The sequence below is a fragment of the Drosophila montana genome, unplaced genomic scaffold, assembly GCF_035044405.1.
Source record: "Drosophila montana isolate Dmon_TW-CO22-7 unplaced genomic scaffold, ASM3504440v1 contig_3733_1, whole genome shotgun sequence".
Classification (NCBI taxonomy): Eukaryota; Metazoa; Arthropoda; class Insecta; order Diptera; family Drosophilidae; genus Drosophila; species Drosophila montana.
In genome coordinates, this window is record NW_026998620.1 from 8,627,806 (window position 1) to 8,649,540 (window position 21,735).

The 21,735-nt window shown below is 43.1% G+C and overlaps 1 protein-coding gene across 1 annotated transcript; it reads right to left on the bottom strand.

The window, feature by feature from the left end:
- Positions 1 to 11,121: 11,121 nt before the first annotated feature.
- Positions 11,122 to 20,156, bottom strand: slou (slouch). The gene is made up of 4 exons (XM_064694031.1): positions 18,544 to 20,156; positions 18,200 to 18,458; positions 11,756 to 12,036; positions 11,122 to 11,696 (listed from the first exon to the last, which is right to left on the bottom strand). The coding sequence occupies exons 1-4, from the start codon at positions 19,906 to 19,908 to the stop codon at positions 11,481 to 11,483; spliced, it is 2,121 nt and encodes a 706-aa protein (XP_064550101.1). The 5' UTR covers positions 19,909 to 20,156; the 3' UTR covers positions 11,122 to 11,480.
- Between the last annotated feature and the right edge of the window lie 1,579 nt (positions 20,157 to 21,735).

A 21,735-nucleotide genomic window follows, 5' to 3' on the forward strand; every position in this document is an offset into this window, starting at 1 on the left:
ACGTCAAATCTCGTTTAAATTAATGAGTTTGAGCGTTGTTTTTTAGCGTGTTGCTAACGTTGCCTCTGCATAGTTTCAAATTCTGTTTATTTATGCGTCATAAATTGCCTGAAAAAAAGCATTGCAACGCTGCAGGAAGTGGAGAAGCAGCAGCCAGCAGTCAGCAGTCAGTCAGCCAGGACAGAACGGAAGCAACGCCGCCAGGCAGAGGCACTAAAATTATGAAACATTGTTTGCCACTTTGCGCTGAAGGCTGATATCGATTATGGGGACAGCGAGGAGTGCCAAGTGGCAAGTGGCAAGCGGCAAGCGCCGGGTGTCAAGTGTGAAATGAGAAGGCGTTAAGTAGTCATAAGCTTGGGCCAAACCTGACGCACTTGAGCAGCCACCCCAGTCCTAGCACCAGACCCGCGATTGGCCCACTTTGACTCGAGTTAATTAAAATGTTTATCGTGGCGAAGTGTTGATGCTGGCAATACCAACAACAGGCTCAAGTCGATCCGGTTCCAAAGTTATTAAACTTATTGTGGCGTGTAATTAGCTGACGAGCTGTCAACAATATAAGCGCCAGCCAAGGCTCCAACGTGCCGCATGCCTCCGGCCAGGGAATGAATCATTTTACAGCGCGTTTGGTTTGTTTGCACGCCAAATTGTCGGCTGATAAATCAATCGTCGCTGTTGGTTGTTGGTGGATGGTAGGTTGGTGGTAGGTTGGTGGTAGTTGGTGGGCCGTTATAAGCGAAATCCTTGCTAGTTGTTTATTTAATTGACTTGTGACTATCGTCGTATCCCTGTCGCCCGCAGTCCCCGCCGGCCCATAACAAATTTTCATAATTTGCCGTGGCGTGTGTAAATTGCGGTTCCTATTACAGACGCGCCCGCCCAGCTACGGATTGCGATTAGGATGCGGCGTAGCAAATGGCGACGCAATTATGTCACACAGTTCCTGTTGGCGGCTTCTTTTAACAGGCAGCCCAAGCGGCTCGAGTTACATTTATTTTTTATGCTCTGTCGTATTCTAAAACCTTATTTACGCAAGCGATTGCTTCCTTTTAATATAAAATATGTATATGAAACCATAAATATACAAGATCAATATGGGATATAAAAGTGACGGCTAGTTGACCATTTTTGCTTATGCGAATCCAGCCGATTTAAAGATATAGTTTTGGTATAGGTAAAAGTATTTATACTACCATCTATATTTCGAAAACCATCTTCAGGTCCTTAATACTACAACAAAAATAACAATCATATATATAATTACATCATTATACCACTTTTTAACAATTTCAGAACTTTAACCATGTGTCCTGTTTATATAACTAGGCGATAATCCTTGTCCATACCTGAGTTGCCTAAGCACATATTTAAATATATATTCTTATATAGTAACTTGACGGTTTGGCATTCAAACAAAACAGCTGTTGTGTTTTTTCTTATAGCCAATATATTTTAACTATGAGCTATGAGGCAGCCTTCTTCAAATATTGATCTCGAGCCGGCTAAACCGTCAATTAAGAATTTGTATGCACTATCCTTAAAATTCCCATAAATCTATCACTAGGAGAAAGATAGGCTTTTATAAATACTCATCAATAAAAATCAAAAGAAGTAGAGAACGAGTTAAAAGAAGAGCAGGGGAAGGTTCGAGAAATGCGCCAGAGAGAAAGAGAAGAAAAACTTGAGAAAGAGAGATAGAGAAAGAGAGCGAGAGAGAGAGAGAGAGAGAGAGAGAGAGAGAGTGAGATAGATAGAGAAAGAGAGATAATATTTAAATAGAGATACATTTTATTAGAGTGCCAACAGAGTTGTTAATATAGTACCTATAATGGAAGCTTGTTAGTTTTTCTTAAATTTAATTAGATATTTGATATTATGATTTATTTAATTTACGCGTTTGGTAAAAAAAAGAGACTTGCGAACATACAGACATACAAATACATATACATATACGTACAAGCACACATTGTGTTGTTTTTACCTAGAACTATTAAGCTGTCTCCGTTTGCAATCAATTTAATATTATAATATTTCTTGGAATTATATTGCAATTTCTCGGAATCAAAAAGAGCAATTAAATATAAAGAGCTTAACCTGCAGTATGGATTATTTGTAACTCAGATCCTATTGCATCGTCAGACGCAGTTTTGCCATTAATTAATTAAGTTGACTACTTTGGAAAAAGTTTGCAGCCTTAATTGAAAAATGAGCCTAAGCTGCTAATTAGCATATTGCTTGCGAACACGGGTGAGGGAGGATCTGAGTGCTAACAGACCTCTGTCTCTCTCTTTCTCTCTCTTTTTCTTATTTGCAATTAGTAGCATAAATGAATCAATTACTCATACTTGAGGCGTGAAACGAAAAGTTTGCTCGCCCAAAAACTTTTGCGTCAGCCTTAGTCCTGCGAGTCCAATGTCCTTGAAGTGACCGCTACTGCAACTCTAATTGGGCACAAACACATATGAGCTGGCGACCTGCCCAGTGGACAGTTGTACAGTTGTAAAGCCTTTTTTGGAGGCCGCAGCCATGCGTCAAATGGCAAATTGTTTTATTACAGTTTGCAGCAACTTTGTTATTGTTGTTGTTGCTGTGCTTTTTTATTGGACACCCACCCAGCGGCACACACTCAATTAAAACTCAAGACCCTTCATAATGCATGCGCCTTTTAGTCTTGATGTTTTAACCTTTTCTTTTTTTCCAGCTGCCGCTTGGCAGAAAAAAAGGATTATTTTGATTTTTTTTCGGCACATTTCGCCATGTTTTTTGGGCCAACTGGGGAGAGTTGGGGGACATCGTCTAAAAGTGTGTAAAGTTTAAAGAGCCTTAAGGGATTATGCGCGCAAATGTGTTGAAATTCGGGTTCTAATGAAAGAGAAGGCATGTGGCAAAAAGGACGAATGTTTTGTGCAGTGGTTTATGGGTATTTATAGATAAGAAGGTAGCTTGGAGCATGTTAAAGCCCAAACTCAGCGCCTCCCTATTGACTGACCACTTATTAGTGCCCGGTTTACTGTGTTCTGTGTTCTGTGTCCTGCGCCCAGTGTGCCGTGTCCTGTACGCCAGCTGCGACAGGGATAAGTGGGCATAAGCCACAAAGAAAGTCTGCCTTTTACTTTACTTTGCCGTTGAGTAACATTTTTAAATTCGTATAAGTGGGCGCCTTAGGACCTTCAGGGACGGCATACAACAACTAATTTTCGTTTAAGAATTTTGTAATTTCAGTGTAATTACATTTATTTGTTTGCTCAGCATTGACTCGCTGACATTTTTGCACCCTTTGAAGTTTGTTTGCTCAATACTAAAATCTGTCAACCTCCTCCATTCAAGTGGCAGCTCAAGTGGTTGCCTCGACTTTTGTTTGCTTACGTCTCTGACGCGTGCTCAAATATTGTTGTTTATGCAGCTTGGCACGGACATGAGCTGGCAGTAAAATAATAATGTCAGCTCTAGATCATATGGTCACAAATATTCAATATATCTGGGACTGTTTGTGATCATTGCTCGTCTAGTCTCAGCTTTCAGACGCAGCCCAATCCATTTATGCTGACCATTTTGCCAAGTTTAACTAAAGGAATCTAATCTTTAAAATATGCTACAAAGCACTTGACACACGAATTTCCTTAGGGCTTTGAGCTATACTCAGATCTCGCATCACCCATTACAGGCAACAACAAAAGCAAGACAGCAAAAACAAAAGGCAATCAAAAAAGGACACACTGGGCCAACACCAAGCAGAGAAAGAAAAGAAAAAAGAAAACATAGGAAAAAAGTTGCAGCTAAGTTTCCAGTTTTTATTGTACTTCCTTGCGCCGTGTTGAGGGTAAATTATACTACGTGAGTGCACATGGTGTATTTCCCAAACTCTACTTAGTCCTCATCAGAAGTGGCTGCCTTGGTGGTGCGTTACTTGAATCAGATATAAAATACATTTAAAAAAGTAAACTCGTAGGTATTAAAAAGCAGAAAGACAAAGCCAAGTGTAACTAAGTAGAATGGGGCCAGGGATGTGGGCAAAGAGAAGCTGACAGGGCTCTAAGTAGACAAAATCGACAAATGCAACTGACTCTGTGGCAAGTGGCTTACAGCTGATGCCTTCCGTTCGCATCGCATCGCCCTGCCCCGCCCTGACTATGTTAATTTGGTTGCTACACAAACGAGATTGATTTCGGCATCCGCACACTTGACTTGAGTCGATTTAAAATTGTGCACCACAACAGCATGAAATATTCAAATGGCATTCAGTCGCACACAGTTCGATTTGTTTCGAGTGGCTCAAACAACTCGCAAGCATCGACAGCTTCAGCATCAGCATCGAAAGTATCTGAAGCATCGATAGCATCGACAGGAGCCGCATCTGTTGGCCTTAAGTGCGGTTGCAAATGTCAATTGGCCGTTTGGCCAAGAGCGAACCGGTAACAGGCTGCATTTTAATTTTCTTTTGCCCTGGCAACGGGCTGGCTTTCGAATCTCCTGGCTGAGCGTCCGATGGGAGCTTCTGAGAGATTGGCAAACGGCATCGATCTCGTTTTCTTATTTACATTAAAAGCTGTTTGCATTCACTTAAAAGGATAAGCAATGTCCTTTTAATGGGTTTCAAATTGAATAAAGGATTAAGTTGTTAGTTTAAAATTGAATTGCGTTCGCTCGAGTGAAAGGCTAGAGCTAAAGTCTTACCTATTGCCCGTCCCATGCCCGCCCAAAGTAAGGGTTACATTTTCCATGCTGACAATTTCACGCCGCACACGGCAAATTCTCGGTCGTAACTGCGTTTAACGACTGCATGAAAAACCAATAGACGTGATGACCAAAAACCCATGTACTAATTAGCAACGGCTTGCACATTACCAGCGCCAGGATAATAGTCCTGGCAACGTTCCGCACTCGCAAACTACACGAAGTGCACCCATAATTCTAGGGGTTGCCAGTTAGCAGCCAACGCCAATTATTTGGCAATTTTGTCAAATCAAATGGATGCGCTGAATTGTCATAACGACCACATGCGAGGATTTTATTTGCAAAGTCGCAGGTGTTGCGTCCTTTTGCTCATTTCCTGTCAGCGTAAAGATTTAACGAGCACATTAACTGAGCCCGCGAACAAAGCAGCAGCAGTTCGCGGCTTGATAAGTCAAAATTATTTGACTGGAAAATGGATGCATCAATATAGATACATAGGTACACTAAAAGAAAAGTACTAGTATAAAAATGATGGAACTCTTATACTAAGTCGAAACTTGTTTTAATTCAATATAAAATATAAAATCAATGTAGGTATATACGAACACTAAAAGAAAAGTGCATGTATATGTAGACTGAAATGTTTATATTAAGCTAGAACATGTTTATATTTATTAATCTTTTGCTTTGTATAGACTAAATATAAAGCATATTAAGATCTTTTGTGTTATGTATCCTAAGGAGTATTAGGAGCTATATTGAAAAGATTCATATATACAATAACATGCATAAATAGATAATAATAATAATAATTATACTAATATCAAAATAAATTAATATTTAAATTTTAACATATTTTAATATATTTCATGGTATGAAAATTTCATATTTTAAGTATTCTACATTTTGAATTTTGAAATTTAATTTGTTTGTTATAATATTAAAAAAAAAAAACAATCACAAATAAATTATTTATACCTAAACTGTTCGATTAAAATGGCAACCAATCTAGATTACTTATACAAAATATCAAAATTTTAATTCACATTTTTTCCAAGTGTATACTTAAGAGTGCGCATATTGTTAAGTGAAATAAAGAGCGCTGAGCTCTGAGTATACCGCATGCTGCGTTGGTAGCTGATAATTAAGTAGTAGCCGTTTGGGCTGCTCATTTTAAAACTGCCAAGTAAAGGCCACCCTGAGCTTAGTTGTTGTCTGGTTTATATGAAAACAAATTTGCTCATTACGCGCAGGACACGAAACCAAAGACATTTGCAACTGTCCTGAGCGCCACTTGCTGAACAACTGCCTATTTATTTTGCGTCTAGCTGCTTAGTTTATTTGAAGTGCTCGACTAGGTAAACAGCCACAAGGCAGGACAGATGACAGGAGGATGAAGTGGAGGAAAAGGCGGAGTAGGAGCGGTTACAGCTCTTTGTCTGTCTAGCATTTGTTTGCGGGATTGAACTAGTTCTGTGCCAGTCCCCTGGGTGCCCGTGTGTGATTGAGAAAAATCTAGCGCAACAAATGAAACCGAGACATGAAAGGTGCAATCGCTAAGCGTCATTGAGAACCAGGGGATGGGAGGTGGGAGGTTTTGGGCAAGCGGACATGATGCTGTTGTTAGTCAGTAATTGTGTTGCCTGGCCAGCCAGTAATGAGTTGGTTTTGGGACTATAATGAATAAATAGGCAACATTCATAGCTATGAACCCTTGACGATGTCTTTGCCAAATGTAGCATTAACTTTCTGATTGAGTCAGAGCAGAAGAGCAGCTGCTGTTGGTACGGTACAGCTCTGTGCTTGCAACCAATTCGTATTCCCACTCGAAAGCAGCTACCAGAAAATACATTTGTAAACGTCTACAAAACCAAATTGAGGAAGAACGCCTGTAGTCCTTGTCTTAACTCTTGGCTTAGCCACCTCTTGCCCATCTTTCGCTTTATAATTGCTCGAAATGGCTTCACTTATAATTACAGTAGTTTGTTTGCTGTCTGCTCTTGCAGCTTGTTTTTGTTTTTGTTTTTGTTGGCCAAAAACTTTCAGCTGCAAATTCAACAAACGACAAAGGATAAGGTGGAGGGGAGGGGAAAGACAGTCGCTGTCTGGTTGCCTTTAATTATGGCTGCCTTTGTTTTGATTTGCGTGTAATGTCGGCTTAAATATGAGACACTCATAAGCGGATTTACAGCAAGGGGTAGCAATGACATAAACAATCTACCCACACTCCGAGACAAACCCACTCGAATGCTGATAGTTTTATGTTTGTAGCTGACAACGCTGTTAACGGGTGACCCAGGGGGGGCGGGGGTCAGATCCGACAGCAACACTTTTCCAAATTTGCGAACAATGCCTGGCCGCGTGCCACATTGTGCTCCAAGCAACAACAACAGCAACTGTAACTGTAACTGATTTGCCAGCGGCGCGCATCTAAGTATGCTTCAACAGCAAGCCGCTCCCAATTGACCGCCGCCCGCCGCCAGCGCACGCCCACAGTATAAACAACTCAATTTGAATGCATTTAACCGCGTAATTGAGGCACGTGTTGGACGCTACGCGTGCGCTATTTGTGGCTAAAGCAACCCGGGGCTGCCTTTCGCCCGGCGCTCTCTCCAGCCAACCCCCGCCGCTAAGCACGCCAAATTGCAAACCAATTGGCATGCAACTGGTCTGGTAATGTGGCTCGAATGCCTTTCAGCCTGGCCGTGTGCTACCCCGCGCTGCACAGAAATTAGTGCGTAAATGTTTTCTCACCAAATAAAAAGGCACAGCTCCCATTGTCGAAGCGCGGTTTGGCTTTGTGCTCCATTTCGTTGCGCTTGCCGGAAAATTAACTGCGAATTATTTGGGCAGATGACGAGTCACGGACACGCGTTTAATTTATGTTGAATTCGCAATGCTTTTCACGGCGCCTTGTTGGTCCTGCCACTTGACAGGTAGATGGGCGTGGCATTAGATGCGCTTAGCTAAACGATGATGAATTACGAGTTGGTGCCAAGCGTTTGTTTGGCCTCGTGCCGTTTAACTAAAAAAGTTAATGGGGCCCCTATAATATATGAAACTCATATAAGAAGCAATCTCTTAACTTTCTCTCTTATTAAGTCTCCATTCTATCTATCTCTCTCTCTCCCTCTCTCTCTCTCTCTCTCAGTTAATCGACCATTAAAATATTTAATGTAATTTTCAGCACAAAGGTCGTATACAGTTTTATTACCCATTTCAAATACTAATAGCAATTGTGTGGCAGCAACAACATTATTGCCGCACTAAATTTCGTGCCAACAATGAAAAGTGTTACGTCGAAGTTCTTTGCAAGCTTCAATTCTACATGAGCACAAATTGCAATTTAATCCACAGATGGCCATGGCCATAGCCCTTTTTCTTATCACACAGCCCCGTTAATGCACGTGCCGAGCGCAACCCCTCAGACTCAGCCCTAGTCTCAGTCTTCCTCATTCAGCTAGCTGGCTGCTGAGCGTCCCACGCGCGTGTCAAGTTGAAAAATGGTATTAAAGTCACATTGACAATCATCAAAATGTGATTCGCTTGCAAACAACAATGGCAACTATGCCACCCCGGTAGCTCTGTGGCGGCGCTTGACTCAAGACACATGTGGCAGGCGGCCCGCTCCCCGGTGACACTTTAGCGTGTAGCCTACCCTCGTTCTCCTGCTCTTCATCAAATGCGCTGGGCAAATCTGTCATATAGCCTTGCCAAAGTGCCTCTTGGGAGCTTGTTTATGTCAAGCTCTGGTCATAATTTATATGGGCGCACATATGCAAGCATTTGGTTGTGCGTTCGGGCGTATTGGCGTGGCACGCCAGTTAAATTTTAATTGCCGCGAAAGTCGCTGTCAGCCACAAATAGCGAACTAAATGAACTAAACTAAGACTTGAGCTGATCTACCACTCCCAATTAGACATTCCCCTTGCCGCTTGGCAACCATGCGAGATTCACTCCGTTGCTCCATTCTGGTTTATCTGCCCGCCGTCAGCGTCTCCGGCGCGCACTCAGACGCGAAATTGTCGTCAGCGTCGTCGGGATCCTTGCAGTCGCAGCGCGCCAATCCAAATTCAATTAAACAAACACAATAAGTTTCGATAAAGCTGCGCTGATAAGCACAGCAAACTAAATATACGCATAAAATTTACTAGATTCAAAGAGAGGGGAGAGCGCCAAAGGGATGAGAGGGCATGACTGGGTTTGGGTGTGACAAAACACGCATGAGGGGCGGACTGCAGAAAAGTCAATGGTGCAGATTAAGTGTTGCTCATGCTGCCAACACACACAAACTCACACATACACTCAGAATGAAGTATGCGTAATCTGCAGCAATTCAGGCGCAAAAAAAGGTTCTCGTAAAATACGTAAACAAAGCAACAAAAAATGTATATATATATAATATGAAGGAAACAAATTGGATTCCAAAACAAGTCCTATAAAATAAAATTCAAAGTAGTTTAGGCAAAAGACCAAAAACACTGAGAGAGACAGAGAGATAGAGAGAGAAAGGGAGAACGAGAAACAGAGACAAGCTCGAGCAAAACAACTTAATTGCGTGAGTGTCGCGTTTTGATTCTGCAATGAGTTTCGCCGGAACCAAGTGAAGTGTTTCTGGAAGGGGCAACTGTCTGGCTGCCAGCTCTTTCCATAGTCGTAGTTGTTGTTGTGGCTGTTGGTGGTGCAAAATGCTTGAAATGAGATTTGCTTTATTATGGCGCTTATTGGAAAGCAATTGTCTTGGATTTGCGTTTGGGCGTTCGCCGTCCAGGACAAGGGCTACGCTCGGAGTAAATATAAGGGGAACGCTAAGTTTTACTCTAAGTGGGCAGGCGTCTCGTTAATTTATCGTTTCACTGATTTGTCTATGGATGAGGAGATGTTTTTTGGGCGTGAATGCGACATATTACAATAAATTGTATTTAGTGGTCTATTCCAGGGAGTTTTAAGGGTAATTGTAATGATCAGAAATTAAAACTGGGCCAATAAAACTATAAGGAATAAAAAACATATTTTGCATTTTTGAAATGATTACAAGAACGTTGGGCCAGCTTTCATACTAACTAGATTAAAATCTTATTATTTTAAGGATTTATCTTCTTATTAAAGTTCAAATTGTCGAGATCTGAACGATTATCTTCAAAATAAATTATCTAACAAAATCCCAATTCACTTTTAACTGGGCAAAAGAAAAAACTAGACTCTAGTCACACCATAAATTTTGGCTCCCACATTTGCATTTAATTGTATGCAAATTGAGCTCGTTTGTGCGCATTCGCATTTTAGAGAATTTAGTGCGAAACACGCTAGGATGTCTGCAACTGAATAATTTAGTGGCTTACATTTACAGAAATTAACGCATATATGCACATAGACACCCATACACAGACTCACACGCACATGGCTCATGCATAATATGCATATGTGGGTGTGCAACAAATAGGATTTGGGCGACTAATTGCAAAGTACTTAAGCAAAGCTTAAAACAAATGTAAAAGCAAATTTTTAATAAATTATTTATGCAAATGTGCCTTAGCGGAAAGAAAAAAGTTAGGTACTTCCTTCCTTCGGAATCGGGCGAGCAGTCGCCGCCCGCAAATGCAATCAAATGTGCGAAATTTTAACAGCCAATGCACGCGGAATACGCGGCGCGTGTCGCGTGGCTTTTCACACAGAGCTCAGCGTACTGGGCGCGGTGGAGTAATAGATATTAAGGGATTTCCGCCGTGACTCCGTTTGTTTTGTTTGTTTGTCTGCCGTGGCTGTCAACGGCACTCGTAGTCAATCCGCATCCGCCTGGCCGTCCGGCTCAGTGGCTGCTCCTGGAGCTGGCCATGCATGGATTTCTGTTTCAATTATGCTGGCCACCAAAAGCAGGCACAATACTAAGGAGCACTGCTCGGGCCCGGCTGCCAGGGAGTAGTTATTATAATATCAATGGGCGTGAGGTGTGAATGCCCGTGAATTTATTCATTTGGTTGTCTCTGTTTTGACAACTTCGCCCCGACCATGGGCGCAATATATGCCCGGCATTGTATCACACAAATCGGATTAAGATATTTCGTATTCGTTTGCCACATAATTGAATAGCTTGCGAGTGTATGTGTGAGTGTGAGTGCTTGAGCCGCACGCAGCAAATGGGAAGCAAATTTAAAATTTTACACTTGACTTAGCATTGTTGTCCTGTCATTTCACACGCCTGCCAGAGAGTCCTTCCAGTATGTCACTCCGTCTGTTTGGCAATCAGTCTGCTCCGTTTATCTGTGTGCGTCACAGCGATAAATTGTTTTTTGCCCTCTGCTTATACAAACGCATTTAAATACCAAAAACCCCTCCTCATATATACCATATATATATTTTTTTCTGTTTTATTTCTTTCTGGTAATTTTTAAAATGTTTTTTTATTTTTTTCATTTTATATTTATGTCTTGTGTTTTTGTTGGTTTTTGATTTCGTTTGCCACTTAAATGCTAAAAATTGTTACATGCTCATAAGTACTTAGTTAAAATAATTACATACTCATAAGTAAATAGTTACAGTAATTACATACTCATAATTATAATACTAGATATGTCGAATTTGAGCTTGCAACATCTTTGGGCTTCGTTGGCTGTAATCAATTTAAGCGCTAAGTATGCTTTATAGGTATTTGTACAAGAACTATGTACAGGCGAGACTAAACAACATTTAAAGCGGTTTCATATTTACAATGCATTGGCTCCCGGGCCTGCCCGTGCCTCTGCACCTGTACCCTTGGCACGCTTTTCGAAGAGTTGCAACAAACGCTGTTGCATCTTGCAATTTTATGAGTGCGAGTGGCTCAAGTGGTGCGCGCCCAGGGGATGAAAATATGGTCCGTACGGCGGATAGGGCACGGCGTGCGGATAGAGCAGACTACTGGCATAGGCGCCAGGTCCAAAGGAGCCACCAGCGGGTGGCGGCAAGGTAGGGCTGTTCACGTCCATTCCTGGGTTTTGTTTTTTCCACTTTGTACGTCGATTCTGGAACCAGATTTTGACCTGCAAATACGAACAAGCTCAGCATATTGCCAGCAGCCCACGTCAAGGCCCATTCTCACCTGCGTTTCAGTCAGGCTCAGACTGAGGGCCAAATTCAAACGCTCGCACACGCTTAAATAGCGCGTCGTTTTGAACTTATTCTCCAGCGATACCAGCTGCTCGTAGGTGAAGGCGGTGCGTGCGCGTCGCGGCTTGGAGCCGCCACCACCGCTGCCACTGCCGGACTTGCCATCGCCATTGCGACTGCCGCCTTTCTTGGAATCGGTTTCGCTGCTGGGATCGTCTATGTCGCTGCCATCGTCGCACATATCGTCCTGATCCATGTCATTAAGATCCTGAGCTGCAAACAGAGGAGCAAATCAAATACAAGATAGTTTTTTTGCATAAGCCAAGAGCATCATCAATCAAGTGACTGACAGCGCGTATGCCCCAGGGCCAGTGGCAGATTCGCAAGCTGAAATCAATCACCTCGCATCGGTCCTAGCATTGGGAATTAATTGGAATCTTGGGCACATGTTGACGCACATGTGAACATGGGCGGAGCCGTCCAAAACGTGCAACGGCTGCGCAATTAATCGTATTTTTGCGGTAGTCGAATTTCAATTAACGCGCCCACTGTTCAGCCAGTTACAACTGTGACCACTGTTCGGTGCCCGGGCCACGGCATATTGATTACCCAGTTGAGATGGTAAGAATAGGTAAGAATGTTTTTTGCGAACTGATTGCATTATTTTATGCAAGTTATCTCTATGTAATCGATAGCGATAAAAATTGATGCAATTTAATTAGCTTATGCTTGAAAACGACTAAACTTTTGCTTGCATAAAATAAGACAAGACGCTTTCAGGTTAGGCCACAATATCCCACCTAAGTACGCAGCAGCCGCTTGCTGAATTATTTCAAAACTGCCAACCGCCATGAAAGAGCCCGTCTGGCTGTAATACAGCGGGAAGGAGCATAAAAGTAGTCCTGTCCAGGGCAAATAGCGCTGCGAAATACATGCGCCTGGTAATTGTTCAACATGATTGGCCATGTTTGCATGTAATTAGCCTGACTGTAGCTATCAAAAAGAGCGCCACAGACAGCGCGCCAATTAAACAGAAAATTAACATGAACGCTTCATTTAATATTTAACGATTTTGCTGGCCGTCGGCGTTGTCCGGCGTTGTGTGGAGTTTGTCCTTTCAAATGCAAATGAATCCTATGTCGCCTGACGCAGTGGTAATGGGCTGTGGAGTGTTTGCAGGCACTTTGATATGCATTAATGGCACATTAGATGCCCGAATATCTCATCAATATCCATTGAACGGTTTCGACGACTGCTCCTGACCACAATTGGTTTGAGTCAATTGAATTAACAGCCCCGTGGGGCGCTGCTCCACCAGACGTTTAATGCGTTGGCAAACAAACGCGAAAAAGTCGAAAGGTCCGCAGACAGAGTAAAACAGGTGGAGTACGGGGACCGGTGCGGGTATTGTGTACTCCCCTGAAAGGGTGTTTGCGCCCTATAAACAGTCAGCCGCAACCGCAGCTGGTTAATAAGCGCTGCAGCCACCAGCTGCAATTCGTGGAGGCGGAAGTGAAGTCTGTGATGGCGGGGTCTAATTAGGGTAACTAACCGTCTGTGCAGTGCAACATGGCGTATGCGCGTTGTCTGGCAGCTAAATAGCTGAAGGGGCAGCACAAACGTTTGATATTTGCAACGAAATTAATTTACGTTCAATGAAAGCTAAATTATTATCCTTAATATGGAATATTATTATAATTGAAATCTTATACTCATCATATTTCACATTTAAAAATAAAAATATATCATTCCTTGTAAGCTTCTTTAATGTGTACCTCAGATTTAAATTACAGTCATTTTTTAACAATACTAAAATGGTCGCTGATAAAGTTAGCGTAAATAACTATTGAGAAAATAATTGGATATTAAAGTAAAATTTACAAATTTTTATTTTTATTATCATTTGTATTCTGTTCACTGAAAATTTCCTCTCAGTTCCCTCATCGTTATAACAACATAATTTCATTTCCGGCTCTCCCTTTCTTATCAGTCGCATTCCATATGCACCAGTTGTAAAGTTACTGCAGTTAATTATAATAACGCCAAAAGCACTTCATAAGCAATTTTGATATGGCGCGTCGAAGATAAAGCGACGTTTAAAAAAGCGCACAGACAAGGCTCATTTACCAACACACAGAAAACCACACATACATAAGTACACATACACACACAAGCCAAACTTGACAGCCCTTTGGGTTTAACAAGAACAATTTAAATTAAAGAGAAAGCGAGACAGACAATCAGTATACCAAAAGGACATTAAAAACTAGTTTCAACAACCGAAGCAGTGATACTCTTATAAACTTAAAAGTTAGTCAAATGTATAATATCATAATATAAGAGCCTGGCAAATTTCCTGTTGATCTACTCTTTGTCTCAAAAGCTTCTTTTGGTATACGTTACAAGCAGTATATGAGAGCTGTTGTATCCTTTGTAAAGGTATATACAAAAAGTAAATAAACATGCACGACAATGTACACTTGGAAGCCATAAACTTAATTATGAAATCCGAGTGTTAATTACCACAACCATCGCATAATTTACCAACATACACACGCACAGACATATATATTCGGCTGAGAGCTTTTACAAAATAGCTTTTAAATTTGGGTTCCAGCACGGCATTTCAGGGGGCTTCATTGTCGCAATCATTATAATCGCATACGCTTGGCCAATGCGACCCCGGGGAGCGTTTGTCGTCTCATTTTGCCATTTTCATAAAATAATAAATGAGTTGCTGATGACGGATATAAAAAACCGTGCCGGGGCTACGGAAATTGTCGCCTAACTTTACAGAATTTACAGACACGCACACAAATCTGCAAGGTTCCCCGGGGCGCCAGGACCAGCCGCAGGACCAGCAGTATACTACAACTCATGGATACAAAGTCTGCTATATATGTAAGTATTTATATACATACATATATATACGTGTATATATATATATATATGTAGATGCATTGGCATTGGCATTGCATTTTGCGTGGGTTCGAGCGAGAGCGCACGACTGAGCGCAAAGTTGAGTGCTGAAAAGAATAAAAGTTTTCGCAGCCATTTTACTTTTTCGGGGGTTGGTTGCCAGCAGATTCGCTCCCCTGATTCTTGCTAGCAGGGCATGGCCACCCACATTTAAATGTTGCCACATAACCATTTTATTCGACCCAACCCCGGAAGAGCACCCGCGCCCGCTCCCGTACCCGCACCCGTACCCCTGGTGCCAGCCATGCTCTGTGCGCCCACTTAGTTATCGCATGTTTTTTCATATGACTTTTGGGGCGAATTTCTGGGGCTGCCCGAGCATAATGCAGGATTGGAGAGTGTATGCGGCCATCCATTCTACTATCCATGTTGTTTTTATTTTATCCACCCCACCCCATAGGTTATTGTGTATGTACATAAGTGTATGTGTTTTGTTTTGTGGCTTTCAACGCTGCTTTTAGTGCATTTGCTAGTTGTATGCTGTTGGCTCAGTTTTGTTTTGCATTTTAAATGAAATGCAAATTGGTGTGCGCCTAGCGACCGGCTGCGATGAATAGCGCCTTAGAGAATTGCTTGCTGACAATCTGACAAATGCAGCGTATGCGTAATATTTATGAATTATTAAACGCCATGCACACAATGCATTATGATCCGATAAAGCAAAAGAGGGGAAGGGACGGGAAGGGCTGTGTGAAGTGTCATAAAATCTAATTAGTTGCGAAGACAAAAGGCCGCATAATTACACTAATATAAACTGAAGCGACCAGCAGCAACATTAGCACCTACCATGCCATAAAATTAAGTGTCCGACACGGGGGAGGGGGTCGCTTTAAATCTGTAAATGTGTATGTGTGTGTCCTGGACAGAGCCATTGAAGCGGCTAATGAATGTGCGGTAATTAAGTACCTTGCTAATTAATGGCTACAGCATCACCAAGCAACGAGCAGCGAACAATCGTTGGATCACAGGCCGCAAACCCTGCGTATGCGTAATGTGAACAGCCTGCCCGACTGTATGCTGTCCCTCTGCTGTAAACTTCAACAGACTGAATAAACTGCCAGCAACAATAACACGAGCACGAACAGCAACATAATCATTGCGAGCATCATTATCCTGCTTGGTCTATCCTCTCCTGTTGTCCTGTGCTGTTGCCGCCGCTTGGGGTCGTTGGTACGGTCATTCAGTCTGTTTTATTAGCAGTTATGTTCGAGTACTGGGACGCCACAGCCAGCAGAAACCACCTCCGCACCCAGCGCCATTGATGAAGTTAATTGTGTTTTATTAACACAAACACAAATGCAAACAGTCACACAAACTGCCAGCAACAGCAACAACAACAACAATAAACAGCAGCAGCAGCAATGGCCGATTATTTGTTGCTGATAATGATGTTGTTGCTGCAGCCGTTGTTATTGCTGTTGTTGATGTGGTCTCCGCCATTTTCACTGTTTATAATTTTGTACATAAGCGCTTACCGAAGTGGCCAATAAAGCGAGTGGCTTGTTTGAGTGTGTGTGCATTTGGGATGGTGTGAGTGTCAATGCTTGTGTGAATGTGAGTGCAACTTACACTCTTAGAAGAGCTGAATGACTGGCTGGTAATTGTCTGATATGGCTGACGATATTGGGTGCTATATGTTATTGATTAAAGAAAAACAGTTAAACGCTTTTTGGCTATGATTGCCAAGAGTAAGTGACAGAAAAGTTGACTACTTATCTATCGAATAAAACTCAGCTATTCATTTATACTTACAAATCTAGCATCTCAACATTTCAAAATAAGTAGGTGATTAAACTATCATTTTTTAAATAAATAATATTAGCATCTTAAGCCAACTTACGGTTATAGCCAATGCTTAACAACAGTTAAAGCTCTTATGCATTTAATTCAGTCTGATTGAGCCCAATTACTTGTATAAGAATCCATGATTTTAATTATTATTTTAAAATTGTGCAAATATGTTGGCAATCTATAGCTCAATCTATAATCAATCACTCTCGATTAAAGACCTAATATATGTAATTAACTTTATTGGATTAAGTTGGCGCTGGCTCTAATTAATGCACTTAAATAAATGTGAATTTAAATAAAATTAATTTTCCTTTTCCGATATATTTGGTAGCTATATAATTCAATTTTAATACTTTTTAATAAAAGCAATAGTTATAACTGTTTTTCTAGTTCTCGATCACAGGAAGTAACACTGACCTTAACTCAATTGCAAGTTTTGTCACCTTATTTTTTTCTAATTCCCACCCACAAATTATAACTTTTAAATCGTAATTCAATTTCAATATGACCAAGCTTCAATCATAATCAAATCACGACCAGTGTTCAAACAAACCGTTTCCCAATTGCAAAACTTGACTTTTTATGTGTCCTGGCCCACGAGCATAATACAGGATGCCTCCCTTTCTAGACACCCCACCAACTTTGTGACTATCGTTTATTTTTGCGCTTTGCATCAGCTTAGCAGTCCTGGTATGCTGATGCTCTACTTCCCCAAGCCTCTTATTGCCGAGTTCACCACAACAACTTCAATCAAATTTGCAAATTTTTATTTGAGCATTTTCTTTGCAACGAGCCAAGCATGAAAATCAATTAATTTTCAGCAGAATGTTAGCCAACAGCTAGCAAGAGAAAAATAAGAAGAAGAAAAATTAAAAAAAAGAGAGCTGCCAAATATATGGGCAGCATAAAAGCTGGCAAAAAGAAATATCGAAAAATTCCACAGAGCAATTGCTTTTCCCAATTAAAACATCAATCAATCAATTAAAACAAATTCCATGCAAAATCCCCACTTGAATATGAGTGAAGCTCTCAGTCTAAACAAGTTTCATACATCTCTCGCATTGTTGCCGCATTTGTTTACCCGGTGAATATACTCGAAATATAAATGCTTTCATAGTACCAACATACACACACACTCACCCACACCGTACACCCAATTTGGCTGTGTGTACGTGACTTGCGCCTGAAAGCTGGCAACACAAAATCTCTGCTCGTTCAAAATGGCAAACCTTGCTTACCCTCTTCTGTGTGCGGGCGTGTATTCGTGTGTGTCTGGTCGGTGGGTGCGGGAATTTCCGCAAAAAAAGAAACAAAATCAAAATCAAAACATACCAAACGCTACAAGCGGCAGTTTAAATACAGCCCACACCACCCACACTCATGCCCACACAGTCATGTGGAATGCAAAAAAAGGCGCTCGAATAAAGTTGGCAGTTCGGAATAACAAGTGGAAGCGAAAACGTTTTGCAGTTTCTCTGCCCTGCTCTGATCAATATAAATATATATATATGTATATAAAAACACAGCCCACACATACAGATGGAAAGGTGCGTTCCCGTTTTCTGTTAGATTCCAATCAAATCAAGCACCAATGACTGGCACAGGTATGATTTTTCTGGTATTGCTTTTAGTTATATGTGCATAGGTACGCTTGGCAGACACTTACCAGACATATCCTCGCTGTGCTCATCATCCAGATGCTCGTGCATGTCCTCATCTCGCTCGTAGCTCCACTGACGCGGATGTCCAAAGGGTGGCGCTGTCGCAGGCAATTTGTTGCCCGTAAACTTATTGGGATCCAATATATTCTCCACGGAGAAAGCCAGACGCTTGGTAGCCTCCCTGTCGCTGGCTCCACTGGTGGATGCAGTCCCCGCATTGTTGGCACTATTCGGCACGGAGCGCGTCAGATCCACGGGGCAGACCTGAATTCGAAGCAGAGTAAATAAAGGCAAAGAAATCTAAGCATGGAAAAATCGTATGCAAAACATTTTCAAGCTAGAGACTTACCGACGGTGTGCTGTGCGAACCGGAGCCATCGTTGCTGTCCTCATCGTTGCCATCGACGTTCAGCTCTTCGCTGGTATCGCTCCGCGCATAATTAGCAGCCGAAATCTGGCGTGATGTGGCCGCCGCAGCAGCCGCTGCAGCTGCCAGGCCGCCCAGTTGTATTCTGAAGCCGTAATCACTTAAGTCACGGCCAGAGGGTGAGGCGGAGGAGGAGCTGGTCGATGCCGCGGCGGATGTACTGGCCGCTTGACTTTGACTGGAGCGCGCGGCAACCGCTGCCACCAGTTTAATACGCTCCAGATCCATGTCGTTGGCGGATGTTGGACTAATGCGGCCCATCACTGGATGTGGACCAGCACCCAAGTGCAACTGTGCGCTAGACATTGCCTGTGGCGGTGGTGGCGGCGGCTGTGGCGGTGCTGGGAGCGCGGAATGTGACGGATTTGCTGGTGTTATTGCGGTGGCCAAAGGCGATCCCGTTTGTGGCTCGGAATGTGTTGTTTGGTTGCCTCCTGTGCCTGTGTTGGGCGATGTGGGTGGCGACAGCGGCGAGGTAGCAGGCGATGGTGGTGCAGTGGTGCCGCTGCCATTGCTAGTGGCAGTGGGCAACGCTGCAGTTGCACGCAGATGAAACACAGCGGCTGCTGGGTGATGTGGATGTGGGTGTGCAGGATGGTGGTGATGATGGTGCATATGCTGCTGCTGCTGCTGCTGTTGGTGATGGTGCTGAGCGGCAGCGGCTAGAAACTGTGGATTCTGCAACAAATGCGGATGCTGCTGCAGCAGTGCCGCATGGGGATGCTGCAAGGGCTCCGGCCGTGCCAAATGACGCACTGCGTTCAGTTCCAGTAGCTTGCGCTGTTGTGCTTGCAATGGAAAGCCACCGACATTCGCTGGCGGTGACTGCGATCGTCGTGAATTGTTCTTGTTGTTATTGCTAACGTTGTTATTATTATTATTATTATTAATATTATTGTTGTTGTTGTGGTTACTCTTCTCCTTATCTGCATCCTCATGCGTTGGACTCAAGCGACTGAGCATGCCAGATTCGCTAGTCATTTGCTTTAAACGCTCAATTGAGTAGCGCAGATCCTGCTCCTGCTTGGCAGCCTGTCCACTGGCGCCTATTATAAACTTGGGTAACTTGGCAGCGGGAGCGCTGATGGTTGTTGCTGCGCTGGAGGCGCTACTGGACACGGACACGCCCTCGGCACCCGCATTGCTGCCCACATTAGCTAGCTCGGGCGAGGTGTTAGATTTGGGTGAATCAGGATTCGAATTCGGACTCATCAGACCGCCGACGGCCGTGGGCTGTGCCCCAATGCTATCGCTGGGCTTTTGCGCTGGCGACTGCAGCATCACCATATCGCTTATTGCACTTGTCTCTTGTCACTTTACAACACTGGAGCTCACTTGTTCACTTCAATTCACCTCAATTGGCTTCACTTGCTCAGATTGGTTGTTTGCCGCGACGTGTTGTTGTCACCTTGATTGCAGTCAATCGACTGTCACTGATGCCGCCGCGTATCTCTCAATATCTGAAGCTGCTGCCGATGATGCTGCCGCTGCTAATGTTCTTGTTGTTGTTGTACGCTTATCGCGCTGCTTTTGAGCGTAATCCGCGCGCGCGACACTCTACACGCAGCCGGGGCTGAAACGGAAATGGAAATGGAAACGGTAATGGTAATGGCATTGGTATTGCTCGACAGTGTTTGAGGGTTGCTGCCCGCTGTCGCTGCTCGCCGTCGCTGTCGAGTGAGTCTTGAGTCGCGTGGTAGTCCAGATGCTGTGGCTGCCGCTGGCCCGTGGCAAGTCAACTAAATGGAAAGTGAACAAATCTGTTGCGGCGTCTGTCGTTGCCTCTGTTGTTGCTGGCTGCTGCAGCTGCGGCTGGTGATGCTGGTGGTGGTTGCTGTGTGTTGAGTGGATTTGCACTACGCTCCTGCTCTCTGCTGCTGCTGCTGCGGCTCTCTTCTCGTGCTGCACACGCCCACAGCAGTTAGTTTGAGTGAATTCTGTTTTGAGTGGCCTGGCTCCTCCTTTTGCTGTACTCCGGCAGGACCTAATCTCGACTAGCATCTAATGATTTAATTTGCCTTGTGCTCGTTAGCAAGCGTAATGGTCTGTTCCTAGGTCTTAGCCACATTGGGCGGCATAAGCAAACGGCATGAACATGAACAGGGGAGACACGCTATCTTTTTCTGTGGGTCTGTCTTTACCAGCTCATTCTCTCTTTCCCTCTCACGCACACGGATGCCCAGTTTTACATAGTTTCTTTTTTTTTCACTCTGTTGAACTGCCACCCAAATATGCGCTCGAGGATGTGAGTAATTGTCAAATTATTTAGCGCAAAATTTGTTTGCTTATGCGCTTCGTTGGCTACGAAATGGATCTCAGCTCTTTATATTTGAATTGCGCGCTGTTTTATACATTTTTTTTCTTTATTTTTGGCGCTGCGTTGTTGTTTCTTTGCTCATGCCTGGTTTGTTCCTAGTCATATATGCATGAATGCTTTGTGCTCTTGTGGCTAACAACGGCCATCAAGCAATGCCAACAAGTCGCGAGCAACCATTCTACTTGCCAATTTTTTTTACGGCTAATTGAATTTGAGGTAATTTTTAGTGCCTAATCATTTTGTTAATTAGTTGATAATAATTGTAAGTAACAATTGTCAGCCGACTTCGATAATAGCGACATCAAGTTCTTAAGGGGCCGTAGATGCCAACCAACTCCTCGGCTTTTAGCCTTGGAACACGTCTAGTTGACACTATTTGCTGTTTCTCTATGTAAAACTCAAAGTGGTCAGAGGGAGACAGCTCACACAAACTACACCGCCGCCGCCACCCATGTTTGCCTGGCTCTCTTTCAGTCTCTCGCTCTTTTTCTCTGTGTCTCTCTCTCTATCTCTCTTTATCTCCCCGTCTGTGTGTGTGTTTCGCTTCTCAGTTTGCAGAATGTTTTAAATTGAACAAAAATTTATATGCGCTTTGCACAGACAATTTAATATCGCATCCAATTTGCGGTTTATACGCATCGCAGCAGCGGCCCACATGGGCTTTAAATGGGTGAGGGGGTACAGAGACAGAGAGAGAAAGACAGAGAGAGAGAGAGGTTACTAAGTGGATAGCCTGCTGCTAGCCTGGTTGGTTGATTGCTTGGCTGGCTACTGGTCGTGCTCATGGTCGGGTTTGA